We start from the raw sequence: 14,232 nt of genomic DNA, 5'->3' as shown, positions 1-14,232 counted from the left end.
GGGCCGCTGAACTCCCTCCGTCTCCGACTGGCAGCCCCGTTGGCTCCGGTGCCTTGCGGAGGAACTCCCTTCGCCCCGCGGCGGGCTCTCCTCCTCCCGCAGCTGGGAGGCGGAGGCGGGGAGCGTGCAGTGAGTGGGAGCTGCCGTGTTTGGAAACAACGTGGCCGCAGCCCCATTGGGTGCTGCCTCCAAAACACGGCGAGGGGAGGGCGGTCGCTGCCGGTGGGTGGCGGGAGGAGCCGCTCCCCGGCCTTGGCGGCGGGCGAAGTGCCTTTACGGCAAGCTTGGCGGCCTGTTAAAAGCGCCGAAAAGTGTGGAAGTTTTACAAACGCTCATCAAGCGTCGCCCTCCCCAGGGGATGCGGCGGAGAAAAATGAGGCTTGGTGGCGGTGGTACTGGAGACTAGCAAAACACGCGGTGAGGGGATGCGGCGCACGGCGGGAGGGTCTTTTGCTGTTACCCCCCCCCTCGGCAGGAGCTTAAGGCGTCCTTTGGGATAGCTCTGTACTGGGCTGCTGCCTCCGTATGGTTATGAGGTACCTCCGATGCCAAACACCTCCCAAAACGTTTCAGCTCCCCGATGCCAGTCAGAACGGGTGCTGATAGTTCGCTGTCACGGAACAGGGGACCCGCGGCTCTGCCCCGCCGCAGAGCCTGTGAACTGCCAAAGGGGAAACCCGCGGGCACCGGCAGATCCCGGCGGGCAGCGCCGGGGGAGCGGCGGCACCCCGCGCGTTGCCCGCCGCGGCCGCCAGGCAGCGCCCCCTCTCTCGGACTCCAACTCCCACCCGCCCCCGCGGAGGGAGCCCATAAGGGAGCGAGGGGAGTGCGCCGCGGGGCGCGCCGGGAGCTGTAGTTCTGAGCGGGCGGGGCGCGGTGCGTGCTGGGAGTCGTAGGCGGGCGGCGGGCAGGACTCAGTTTCCCGTGGCGCCGCGCGGCGGTTGCTGACGGTGGGGCTGGGGCGGGGAGGGGAGCTCAGGCGGGGAGCGGGCGCCGCACCGGGGCGGCGGGGCCGCGCCGGCCGCCATGGACTCACGGGTGTCGGAGCTGTTCGGGGGCTGCTGCCGGCCGGCGGGCGGCGGGGCGGGCGGGGCGCTGCGCGGGCGCGGGGGTGCCGCGCCCGGCGGCGGCGGCGGCTCGAAGGCGAAGAAGAAGAACGGGCGGAGCCGGGGGGGGAAGGCCAACAACCCGCCGTACCTGCCGCCCGAGGTGAGCTTCCCCCGGCCGGGCCAATGGCCGCCGCGTCCCGTCAGCCGCGGAGGGGGCGCCCCCCGCCCCGGGGCCTGGCGCCGCGGGGGCCCGCGCCGCTCCTGTCAGGGCAGGGCCCGGGGGCGGGGGGCGCAGCCGCTGCGGGGCTGGAGGCGGCGGAGGGACGGTCCCCCTCCGAGCGGCTTGGTGCGACGCGGGCTTGCCGCCCCGCGGCAGCCCCGGAGCCTGGCAGGCTTGGTCGCGGGTCAGGCTGGAAGCAGTTTCTGGAGAGGCTCGGCCGAGGGTCCCGACGGTGTTGGTGCGGGGCCGTGCCGGGGCTGGGCTAGCAGACTTGCGGGCGGTTCTGCAGCCGGCAGCCCCGGCCCCGAGAGCGGTGTGCCCTCCTGCCCCGGTCTCTCCTCCGGGGTTTGACGTGGCAGCGCGCAGTGCTTGTGCCCCCAGTGCCAGCGAGCTCCCTGTGTGGTCCACCAAACCCTGTCCGTTAGTAGTATCTGCCTGCCTGGCGTCCGTCTGTGGGTGTTTTGCTGTCTGGGAACTAAATAGCTTCGGAAATAACTCATATGCTCAACTCATAGTCCCGAGCATCCTGTTCGCATCTCTACCTGAGAGCCGATCTGGTGGGTGTAAGTCCCTTTCCAGCTGCCAAACTCAAACACTGCTCAGCAGGTTCCAGTGACCCTTCCCAGCTAATTTGGCAACTGTTTTCTTACATGGAGATGCAGATGGTACTGCCAGAGTGTGAGGCACTTGCCTCTTGCAGCAGGAAAAAATGGCATTGGTAGTAAGTGAGTGTGTTGGTTAGTTCAGGCAGTTGGCACCGCACTAATAGGACTGCCACTGTAGGATGCATTACATTGCCCTGGAGTCGATTGCTTGGCCCCACTCAGTGAGCTTTCTGTAAAATATAGAAGAGCTGCGCTGGGAGGGAGCAATTCCTCCACAAGGCAGGGCTGTGACTTGGCAAGAAGGGAAAACGGCACTTTGCTACTGTTAGATCTTCTCCACAGGCAGGATTGTTCCCTGCAGCTGCAGTTTAGTTTTTGTTTCTTTCAGCTGGAGGCTGAACAGCCCCCTGTGGTTTCAGCACAGCTTCCTGTCCCTGGCTACCCTGTGCAGTATGTGGCCCAGCAAGTCTAGGCTTGTTGCTTTTCTAGTTTCAGCTGCCTTGAAAGAGACCCACCCCCTTATTTACACGACAGCGCAGTATGTGAATGTGTTTTTCTTAGAGCTGGAAAGCTGGTAGATGGTAAGAGAGGAAAACCTTCCGCAAGTACCCTTTTCTCACTGCATAGCTCCGCTGCCTGAGAGCTGAGCTGACAATTCAGAACTTCCCTCTGTTGGCCTTTTGCCACCATAAGCACCGCTGTGGTTAGGAGCTGAGCTAGAAGGCAAGGAGACGGCTATGGCCTCTCCTGACATGCAAATTGGTGTCCAGAGGAAAAGGAAGTGCTTAATGTTGGCAGCCCCATTTAGACTGCCAGAGTACTTGGCTTCCTGCAGGCTCCAGCCCTTTCTCAGTGGTCCTTAGACCGAATCAGTGGGAAAATTACTTCAATATTGGCAATACATTCTCTCTGGAAAGCTGGAGCCCATCGTGGTTGGAGTGAGCTTGATGAGGACCCGGGCCTTTCTGTGACAACCTAATCTGGCTCCCTCCCTTCCTGGGAAAGTTCTTCTGAGCACGTTGTGTACGAACAGTCCCGATCAGCTCTGGTTCTCCAGAACTGCCAGGCCAGTGACCAGCTTGCTGTACTGCAGAGAAGTCAGTAGCTTGCTTCCTTATGTCTGTAGTCCTCTCTTTTGCAGAGAGAAGATACGCAAAGATATGGAAAGGAGTCAATGAAAAACTAATTGAGGGAGGGAGGGTATCTGTGCAGGAGAGGAGGCAGCGACTTTTGTTCCCAGTCCCGTGTTTCTGTGCACATTGGGTAGATGGAAGCTGCTGGATAGGGTGGGAGTGGGATGCTGTGGCTGGCATTGTGGATCGTGGATGGGTGAGGGGGGAGACTTTTAATCATCTGCTGGCCTGTGCCTTTTTGAAACTAGAACTCTCTCTCTGTGACTGTTAGACTGGCCCTATTCTTTACTGGCAGTAAAAACATCCCCCAAAAACAGTATTACGCCCTGTGTCCCTCTCTAGTTTTGTCCTCTGTTTTTTCATGATGTGGGATGCAAACAGCAGAAACAAACCTAAAGTAAGTTCCAGTTGAGTGTAGGAATGAATGGCAGAAGAGGCTGTGACCTAACGCAGTATATTTCTGCCACTTTCCCTCTGTCCGAAACCATCAGCACGAGCTGCAGAGTATCTGGGCAGCTGATGCCTATAGAAGTCCCTGCTGGCACAGCATCTAACCTTTGTCTTGTTTCATTCTCTGACCAGGCAGAAGATGGGAACATCGAGTACAAGGTGAGCCTTTTGAGGTTGCAGAAGGAGGTCTTCCTCCCAGAGGGTTATTTTGCAGTGAGTAACTTCACCAAAGACAGCATATGGGGAACATGTCCAAGGAAGGGACAGAAAAGTGGATGCTGTACTAAGGAACTATCAGTCATCTTCTGTGTCTCTGTGCCTAGCAATACCCAGTATGCTGAGCTGGAAGAGTTTGATCTTGGTACTCATTTTTAGGAATCTGTTTCAGGAGATGACACCCACTGTGTTTTTCCTGAAATCTTCTTCCTTTTGAGAGAGAGCTGCAGGTGTCCCTGATAATCATTTGTCACTTTCTTGTGGCTGTTTTGCCATTTGCGCTTACTTGGTTCCTGTGTCACAGACAGGTCCCACAGTGCTGCCTTTACCCCCACAGCAGGCAGGGTACAGATCCCTTTGGCAAGATGCAGGAAAGTTGTTCTACCATATGTATGCACATTTGTGAAACCCTTTCTCACCTCTCCTATGGCTTCTGTGCAGACACTAACATGGGCTGTGTTTTCTAGAGGTGGGTCAGAGTTGGGGGCATTTCTTCATGGTGTTGGGTTAGGGAGTTGCTGGCTTGGGCAATGAGATTCCCTCTGCATCCAGGCTGTGACTATAACTACCCCCTCCGTTAAACAGCTAAAGCTAGTGAATCCCTCGCAATATCGCTTTGAGCACTTGGTGACACAGATGAAGTGGCGACTACAGGAAGGCCGAGGTGAGGCTGTCTATCAGATTGGTGTGGAGGACAACGGGCTGCTGGTGGGCCTCTCAGAGGAGGAGATGCGTGCCTCGCTCAAGACACTGCGCCGTATGGCAGAGAAGTACGTGTTCCCTTTCATCTGCAGGACCCGCAGGCATAAACAGCCTCCAGTAGAGAGGCTTAGCCCCAGGAGTCCCCTGAGGAGCCAGTGGCTCCATTCTACAAAGCCCCTGTATGATTGAAATTCCCTCATCATGAGGCTCTGGAAATACGAAGGCGGTTATAGGGCTTTTGGCTGGAAGCTTGAGGCTCCTTCCCTGCTATCCCCAGATTTCATCCCATTCACTTTGCCAGCTGTGACTCTAGAGGTGCAAGAGCTGCTGTGTACAAGTGTATGGCTCAATCCTTCCTTTCATGTTTGTGGCAGGGTTGGGGCTGACATTACGGTGCTGCGGGAGAGGGAGGTCGATTACGACAGCGACGTTCCAAGGAAGATAACAGAGGTGCTTGTCCGAAAGGTGCCTGACAACCAGCAGGTAGGGACCTGCGACTTGGCTGTCCTCTCCTGCTGGAGACTTAGAGGCTTCATACAAGCAGCTTCCTTTTGGGATGGGAGCCCAAACCCCAGAGGCACTTTGTCATAGATTGGCCCATAGCAGATGCTTTAAAGACCTGCCAGAGGGAGGCTTGATCATAAAGCTTTTCATCTCCAAGACTGTGGTTGAGGCAGATACTAATAGGGGAGATTGCCTTGATCAGAGGTGAGAAATTATTTCACTTCTACGGCAACAGTTCTGATGCAGGCCAGTGTGCAAACAAGAAGGATTTAGAGGTCCTGCTGCAGCAAATGGCCTTTTTTGTGACATCAAAGCCTGATGTGTCACATCGTAACTCTAGAGAGTGTATCACAACTCCTGGGCAGTGGTTTGCTGGGAGCAAGAGTGGAATGAGCAAGATTACACTGCACGGTGTCCATCATGGAGGGAAGCTCTCTGAGGCCCATCTCCATTGTCATGTAGTGTTCATGCACACCCAGCACAGCAGTGGTTAAGTTTCATGATTTCTCTGTTCTTCTTCCTGTAGTTCTTAGACCTGCGAGTAGCTGTGCTGGGGAATGTGGACTCGGGGAAGTCAACCCTGTTGGGTGTCCTAACGCAAGGAGAGCTGGACAACGGGCGGGGCAGAGCACGCCTCAACCTCTTTCGGCATCTCCATGAAATCCAGTCAGGAAGAACGTCAAGCATCAGCTTTGAGATCCTTGGCTTCAACAGCAAAGGAGAGGTGAGGGAGTGGGCTGCTGAACTCAAAAAGCTAGAGGAGAATAGGACTACCCTCCTGTTACAATTGTGAGTGGGACATGACACAGAGCTGTGCCACCTCTCTTCCCTCCCTTTAGCTGAACCTGAGTGCTACTTGATCATTTGCAACAGATGTCATCTCTTGCACCCATGGTGAATGATGTCTCCTCACTAATTCTGAGGTCAAAGTGGATAGATAAGAGCTGGGTTTTCTCCACTTGCCTGCTGGGGCTTCTTCTCTCACCGAGTCCTTATGTTCCTCAGGTGGTAAATTACAGTGACTCCCGAACAGCAGAAGAGATCTGTGAGAGTTCTTCCAAAATGATCACTTTCATTGACCTGGCTGGCCACCACAAGTATCTGAAAACAACCATCTTTGGCCTCACCAGCTACTGCCCAGACTTTGCTATGCTGGTGGTTAGTGCGAACACTGGCATTGGTGAGTGTTGCCCTGCCTGCATGGATTGACAGCAACGTGTGAAGAGACATTGAGAATGGGGGGAGTGGGTCCTTGTTAGCTGGGAACGGTTGTCAGAAAAAAGTATTAGCCTGGAAGCCTCTACTGATTTCTTGTAAGCCAGTGCCTATGAGTGCCTGGGAGGGGAGCAGAGCTGGGATCCTCTTAACCAGCTGTAGACCGCATTAAACTGTACCCTGGACAGAGAGGCTTTGTTTGGAATTTGAGGCTGTGTTTGTCAGAAAAAAAAACCCAACTTTGACATATTCTTAGGGGTGCTGAATCCTGAAGCCTTGTAAAAAGGCAGCTGGAGTTCTCCCACATTTTTCCTTGACATTTTTGTGGCTGTTTTCTGGCAAACTCTAGCCCAAGAATGAAAAATACTGCATCTTTTTGAAGCAAACAGATCAGTCACAAAAATTCTTGGTGGTTTTTATTTTTCTGGACTGTTGTTTGGTTTTGTTTAAAAGAATAATTTTGCTTTTTCATTGCCTGATGAACTAAGCAGTTAGGGTCAAATCTCTAGAGCGGGCCTGTGGGAGAGCCAGGAGACATAGCTGTCGCATAAACAAGCAACAGTGATGACTGCTACTGCACCTACACTCTCACTTGTCTCCTGCAGCAGGCACAACACGAGAGCACTTGGGCTTGGCCATGGCCCTCAAGGTCCCCTTCTTCATTGTCATCAGCAAAGTTGACTTGTGTTCGAAAGCCACCGTGGAACGGACAGTGAAGCAGCTGGAGCGAATCCTGAAGCAGCCAGGCTGCAACAAGCTCCCCCTGCTTGTGAACTCAGATGACGATGCTGTTACAGCGGCACAGCAGTTTGCACAGTCTCCCAAGTAAGGACCATTCCTTTCTTCTGCTGGGAGCAGGCAATTCAGACTGGGCTGCTGTGTGGAGCTGGGGAAGGGCAACCACAGGGGAGGTGACCACATCTTGAACATCTTGGCTCCTCATCAAGTTTCCTACCTTTGCGTTCTCCAAGAAGGCATCTTCCCCTCCCAGACCTTTTTCTGGGCACTGGGAGCAGAAGGTGCCCGAGGCTGCACTGGAGTTACTTCTCCATGACAGAAGTGTGGGTTGGCAGGGGATTGGTGCCTCGACCAACCACTGAGGCAGGGGTTACTGCAGAGTTGTACCTAGCCCATGTGCCCTCCTGCTCTAGCCATTTATTGCTGTAGTCTCTGTCCTCTTGCTGGACTCTGTAGATTCAGAATCCCAGCCACCTTCTGCAGCTGCGCTCTGGCCTTCTGCTTATTCCTGTCTATTTATGTCTGACAGCATCACCCCAATCTTCACACTGTCCAGTGTTTCTGGGGAAAACCTGGATCTTTTAAAAGTCTTCCTCAACATCCTCCCTCCACTGACCAACAGTAAAGAGCAGGAAGAACTAATGCAGCAACTCACAGAGTTTCAGGTGCGTAAGGGTAGTTTTTTTCCAGTGCTGGTACTGCACTCATTGCTGTGACATGTGACAAACATCTGGGGGATCTGGACACCATGGGGGGAGATGTGGTGAACTCCTGGGCTATTGGGAGACATTAAAGAAAGGACTCGCTTCTTGAAAAAAGCCTGTTAGGCTGGACTCTGTCCTAACCAAGGGATGACCATCTCAGGGATAAGATTGTTTCTCTGGTTGCCACTTAAAAGGCAGAGGTTCCTCTAATAGGAAGGTAGTGGGAGCTGGTGAAAGCTCTGAGACGGTGTCTGATGACCAGCAGAGAGCTCGCCTCCCTCCACACAAGGGGCGGGCACCTTGTCCTTATTCTGGAGTGCTATTTCACAGCTGTCTGAGCAGCTTATTCTTGTTGCCTTGCTGCAGGTCGATGAAATTTATACTGTGCCAGAGGTGGGGACTGTTGTGGGAGGAACTCTGTCGAGGTAAGTGAGGCCAGGCAGACAAGCGTGGGTGTGAATGGTTGCTGGAGTTCCCACAAGGTTAGAGTCACCCACTGCAGATGTGGAAGCAGTGCAAGGCTCAGTCCTGACTGCTGCCAGATGACTGAGCGTAAAGCCCTACAGGGTGTTGGGAGGTGCCATGAGCAGACCATTGGTCATGTGGTGGCAAGCAGAGAATCTGCTCTAAAGTTGCTGGATTAGGAATGTGACCTGTAGCATGCTGAAGGAAGGCATGCTGGGACCCAGAGTCGGCAGAGGTTAGCCATGATCCCAAGGCGTTGCTTTCTTCCTGAAGCAGGGGGAGGAAATGTAGAGGGCAAGTCCTTCGATCCCAGCAGAGGTTAACTGCATGCTACCCCATGAGAAGGCAGCTGTCCCTCAGTGTTTGGGAGTGATCAGAGCAGTTTGGCTACCGGTGCATCAACACAGAACAGGCATCAACTGCAGTCTCTCCAGTGGAAACAATGCAGTGTGGCAGAGCACTGGGGACAGAATGGCCCCTGTCCGTACCTGGTATTCTTAGGAATGATAGCGTGGCTTTTGCTCCTACTGTAGGAAATCCCTGTTAGTTGGTCCCAGGTAGAGTCCAAGGACACTCACCTCCTTGGCCCTGGGGAGTTTGCGCAGGTTGATCTTGGAGGGTGAAATTTCTTCCTTGTCTGCTGATGAACTCTGTCCTGCTCTTCTAGTTTAGTGGTGGACTTGGTAGTGCTAGGTTAACGGTTGGACTTGATGATCTTAAAGGTCTTTTCCAACCTAAACGATTCTATGATTCTGTCCTGGGCAGTGGGATCTGCCGAGAAGGGGAGAACCTGGTGGTTGGTCCCACTGACGACGGGAAGTTCCTCCGGCTGAAAGTGTGCAGTATCCAACGCAACCGCTCTGCCTGCCGTGTGCTGCGGGCTGGGCAGGCAGCCACGCTGGCCCTCGGACCCTTCGACCGTTCCCTGCTGCGTAAGGTGAGTCCTCCTGTTGCCAGGTTGCTCACTGGTCCAGTGAGCAGGACTGGAGGCTTCCCTGGAGATCCCACCTTGGTAGGGTGGGAATGAAGTAGAGATGTTTGCAGGAAACTTGCAGGAAGGGGAGGAAATGGCCAGGCTACGAAGTAGCATGAGTACAAGGCTGAGAATGGGATGCAAGCACAAGTCGCAGAGTGCAGATGTGTGTGTGGTTTTGGGGGCTATTCAGAAGCAAGGGGACTGTCCCTAACTGGTCTGAGCTTTGGGTTGTTGTGCAGGGCATGGTCATGGTGAGCCCAGAAATGAACCCCACCATCTGCTCAGTGTTTGAAGCCGAGATAGTGCTGTTGTTCCATGCCACGACTTTCCGGAAGGGGTTTCAGGTGACGGTGCACGTCGGGAATGTGCGACAGACTGCTATCGTAGAGAAGATCCACGGAAAGGTAGGCATGGGAGGAAAAGGGAGGAAGATGGACCTCCCTGTGGGGTTTGTTGGGATTCCACCATGCCCTCTAGTAAAGCTAGGGGCTACTGGTATCTGTAGCTGTGTCCCTTCCTAGGAGCACACTCCATCCCTTTATCCTGCCCATTCGGTTGCTTTTCCTCCCAACACGTTAAAGAATTCCCTGCTCGCAAAACAAGCAGCATGATGGACTACAGCAAGACTGTGAAGAGAGGTGAACTCTCAATTCTCCAGAGCTTGTGTCTTCCTGTCTCCCCTTATGCATACAGTAATGGGAAGGGCTCAAGCCATGCAGTCTGAGGGAGGCAACCTGCTCATTTGCCTCATCTTCTTAGCATCCACATGCACCTCTCCTGCATGCATTGGTACGGTAGATAGGTCTAAGCTCTCCCCTTTTTCTTTTCAGGACAAGCTGCGGACAGGAGAGAAGGCAGTCGTCCGTTTCAGGTTCATCAAGCATCCTGAATACTTGAAGATCGGAGCCAAGCTGCTTTTCCGTGAAGGAGTCACCAAAGGCATTGGGCATGTCACTGACCTCCAAGCCATCACCACCAAAGAAAACGGCCTGGAGGAGTCCCTGGGGCCTGGACAACTGAGCTTCTGACTACCACTAGGTCAGAGAGATCTCCACTCACCAACACCCAGGGAGAAGGATGGAAGCTCCCGTGGCTCTCTGAGTGATGCCTGGAGCTGCTGCTGTCCCGTTCTAGCGTGGGTGTCCCTCCTCCGCACTGTGAGATGGAGCCTGGGAGAGTTTCTCGCATTCAGTGCCGTACATGGGGCAAGTTAAGCATGTTCTCCACATCGCCTGCAGCTTTCGTTACCCTGCCCTCCTTCAGAACAGATCAGAGGCACCTGCAGACCTGGGCAGGCAAGTTCTGGCTTTGTTTACTGTTTGAAAATTACTGGTTGGGAGGAGCAGAACCCTTGAAGACTAGCAGTGAAGGGATGTTTTCCCAGCTCTGACACAAGATCTGGTCCCATTTCTGCTTTCTGAGCACTGGGTTGATAACAATCTTCTCTTGAGTCATCCTGCAGCACATCCTTCTGGGCGGGGGATGGAAGAGACCCCGCTACCCACAGTGGCGGCTTGGTTGAACCTCTCAGAATGCATTCGGGACACTTTTTAACCGTTTTAATCTTGGTTGGCTTTAATCTGCTGTGTGTCCATTTGTGTGTTGGTTTTGCATTACTCCAATCTGAGTGTCTCACTGTTGGACAAATGTCCTGTTCCCCATTCACATGTACACACTCCTTCAGCATCCTGCTTTCTGACTCCTGGGAAGCTGTGGCTGGTCCGAGTGGCACAGCCTCCCGATGCAATGTCTTGAAGGCAGAGTTTGCACTTGCATCTGTTCCTTGCAGCAGCTGGGCAGGAGGCCCTTCTGTGGAGCAGAGCGGGGCCTGGGCCTGGGCCTGTGTTGGCATGTGCAGGTTGTTTCTATGGATGTTCGGCTGACGGTGCCATCTGCACGTTGGCAGCAGCGGTTTGCAGTGGGCTCCCTGGTGTGGCTGTTCCAGGTCCCAGCCCAGCTTGCTCCTCACACGCTTGCCTTTAATGTGTGAGAACAGGCTGCGTTACTAACACAAAACCAGGTGACTTCTATTGTTTAGATGTGATTTGACAGTGGCGTGATTTTATTTCTGTTTCTTCTGGAGGAAGAATTCTTTTCTTTCCCTTGCCACTGGGGTTTGTTGTCAGAGGAAAGCTGATGTTGCCAGCAAGGACTCTGTGCACAAAGAGTGGAGCACGTTTGTCTCCCGCTCACTGTCGTACAGCTCCCCTGTGTAGCCTGGGAGGTGCAGCAGGGGCTGTATAGCTGTACATAGGCTTTTGGTTTTATTGTTGACTGTTAGACCAAATGTGTCTGCTGTGAGCAACAGGCCTTCAGCCAGCCCTGTCGCATGGCATGGTGGCCTGCCAGCCCTGACCGAAGAGAAGGGCGAGGGCCTGTGATAGCACTTGGACACCCAGACAGCCCTTTTACCACACTGAGAGCAAGTTCTGCTTCTGGGCTGCTGGCACAGGCAGTGCCTGCGGGGCTGAGTGGCCCGTGCTGATCTGTGGACGTCACAAAGCAGCACACTCTGCTGGGCTGGGCTGTAGGAGGTGGGGAGGTGGCGGCTGCACCCTGCGAAGAGCATGCTGAGGCATGGGGAAGCCGGTGAAATGGTGGTATCAATGAAGGGATTCAGAGGCAGCTCAGCAGTGACAGGAGTGACCTGTCCCTTGGGGGGAGCACTGACCCAGCTGAAAATCTGCTTCTTCCCCATCAGCCCAGCAGTGAGGCAGCAGCTGCTGGCTCAGGGTCGCTGCTCAAGCAGGATCCCTCTTTCTTCCCATCCTGGCAGTGGTCTTGGGTGTTACAGTGACATGGTCTTTCACCCATGCCTGCAAGAAGGACAGACCCAGCTGCCAGCAGGCTCTTCCCTTTGGTGCTAGTGGGTCACAAAGCAAGCTGCCTGGGGGGTGGGGGGACTCTGGCTGTTGGTAGCAGCCCTGGTGTTTTCTGCCCCAAAGCGGGCATAGGGTGCTGTGACCTTCTCTGAAATAGCTGATGGCTGGTCTCACCTCGTCCCTGCCATCTGTGGCATGACTGTTCTTGGTGCCATGCTCTTCATAATTGCTGTTTCGTTGTCTTGAATTTTTCTAATGCTGGGATTGTCCCTGTTTCCCAAGCATCTATATATAAATGTACAGAATAAAGATGTTTTATTGAGCTTGCTGGCTGAGTTGTACAATGAGCGAGGGTGGAGCTGGGCTCTTGCCCTGCTGCCCTTGGAGCTGGGTCACGGTTGGAGATGGCTGCCCTACACCCCTTCCTAAGCTTCCTGGATTCAGCCCTATAAATACTGTCCTGTGGTGTGGAAGGAATGCACGCGCGCTGCTGTTTACAGCCGTGCCCTCCTGGCTTATCTGAGCAAGCCTGGGTCTGCAGCCTCGGGTGACAGGCAGCCACGTCACCCTGAGCACAGCACTTTGGGCTGTTGTGGGTGGAACGGGCTGTGGCGGGTGCTTCCTCGCAGCCACAGATTCCCCCAGAGCCTAATTAAAAGGATGCTTTCTAGGGCACACATCTAACCGGTGCTTTGTTTTTAAAAATAGCTTCAACCTTATCAAGGGGTTTGTGACTACCTTCTCTCCCTGCGAACAGGTTGTTCCCTTGGGACAAGCAGAGGCGGAAAAGCTTCCCTGTGGAGGTGACTTGTGTCACTGAAGGGATTTACCTGTTCTCAACTTTTGTGTCAGGTAGTGGCCTCTGCTGAGTCCGGTCCTGCCACTTAGGAAATGAGACGTGCTGCTGTCACAGGAGCATAAGGCAACCCTGTCAGACTGGTTGCTACTTCTCTTTACATGAGGACTTTGGGAAACTTGTCACTTTGCAATGTGAGGACTGTCATTAATGGGAGTGACTCCGTAATTCCTTCCTCTGCTGATTACCAGCAGAGCTGCACACACCAGAATGAGCTTCTTGTGCTTCCTGAAATCTCACAACTGTGTTGTGAAGTATTAGACCCCTACTGACAGCAACGTAGCAGCTTCCCAGCACAGGCTGTCTGCTGGAAGGAGAGCAGCTCAACGGCTGCAAGTAGGATAGTGCAGTTCAGAAATGAAGGGGAAATAGCACATGCAAATACAGCTGTACTTTGCATTATTATTGGCTGCCTGAAAGGCGCTCTCCCCCTGCTCAGGGAGGGGAAGCCTTCAGCTGATGAAACTCTCTTGCAAAGTGTTTCCAAACCCCACCCAGTGCTGCCTTGATGTGGCACGTTCCTTCCTCCTGCCTCAAGAACTGAGTTCAAATTATTGGCAGCAGCACTTCTGGAAGACGCCAGTGGGCTCCAGGCAGCTAGCAGTGTAGCACGGAGCTGAGCCCTGCTGGGTAGTTGAGGGCAAGCACATCTCTTGCCCTGGAGCTGGTCTCGCCCTCTCTCGGTGCCTGCTTGTCCCCTCCATGATATCCTGCTTTGTTGGCTGTTGTAATTTGAGGGGTACTGGGGCAGCCACTCTGATGTGAACTGTGGCCCAGAGAACTGAACAAGTCATTCGGCAAAGCACAATCAAAACAGATACCTGTCATCAAGCTGCATGTAGTATCACCCAGAGCCTGGGAAGGAGGAAAAAGGTGGTTATACACTCTTTCTGCGATGGAGGAAAGCTTTCACAGAGGGCTGTGTGACTCTAGCATGTTTCCCATCCCTTCCTTGAGGACTCTAGCAGTAGACTGTTTATGTATTGATAGCAATTACAAGGAACTGGTGCTGAGATTTCAAAAAGCCCAACAAAAAGTATGCCTGTGCAGCTCCAGCTTCCTCAAATCTTATTTGACAGAAGCAGTGTTCCTTGCATGCTCCAGAGCTGGTGATAAGCATCACACGATGGACTGCTACACAGAGGGAACTGCCAAACAGTCTATAACAAAAATCCTGATTGCGGGGCGGGGGGGGGGGGATAAAAATCAGTGTCTTCCAGGTGGAGCGGGGAGAAGGAACCACAAGGCTAAGCTACCATATGTAAGTTACACAGTAAGGGCAAGGCCTGCAACTGCAGCCAGAGAACCACCATGAGGTGAAAGCTTCATGCTAAGTGACTGGATAGGGGTTCAGGCCTAGGCTTAGCTGGAGATTCCCTGGGATAAGCCACTGTGCTTACAGTGCCTGCTTTTACAGTAGGAACAGAATTACTGAGCAGTGATGCTATGGAAATACCCGTGGCAGGAGGTGTAGGTCAGAGTACCATACAGCTTCCGGTAGCACCAAGCTGCCACCAGCTAAACTGGGTATGTCCAGCATCATACACAATTCCCGAGTTCCAGTTCCTCTTAGGCTT

The 14,232-nt window shown here is 53.9% G+C and overlaps 1 protein-coding gene across 1 annotated transcript; it reads left to right on the top strand.

The window, feature by feature from the left end:
* The first annotated feature begins 1,026 nt into the window (after positions 1–1,026).
* On the top strand, positions 1,027–12,126 carry GTPBP2 (GTP binding protein 2). Its single transcript, XM_076334325.1, has 12 exons — positions 1,027–1,209; positions 3,590–3,616; positions 4,259–4,443; positions 4,750–4,858; positions 5,406–5,603; positions 5,885–6,059; positions 6,700–6,919; positions 7,362–7,497; positions 7,903–7,961; positions 8,767–8,938; positions 9,217–9,381; positions 9,808–12,126. Exons 1-12 carry the CDS (start codon positions 1,027–1,029, stop codon positions 10,003–10,005), a joined length of 1,827 nt encoding a protein of 608 aa, XP_076190440.1. The 3' UTR covers positions 10,006–12,126.
* The last annotated feature ends 2,106 nt before the right edge of the window (positions 12,127–14,232 follow it).

The sequence above is a fragment of the Aptenodytes patagonicus genome, chromosome 3, assembly GCF_965638725.1.
Source record: "Aptenodytes patagonicus chromosome 3, bAptPat1.pri.cur, whole genome shotgun sequence".
NCBI classification, from domain to species: Eukaryota; Metazoa; Chordata; class Aves; order Sphenisciformes; family Spheniscidae; genus Aptenodytes; species Aptenodytes patagonicus.
This window is presented reverse-complemented; position numbering and strand designations above follow the sequence as displayed.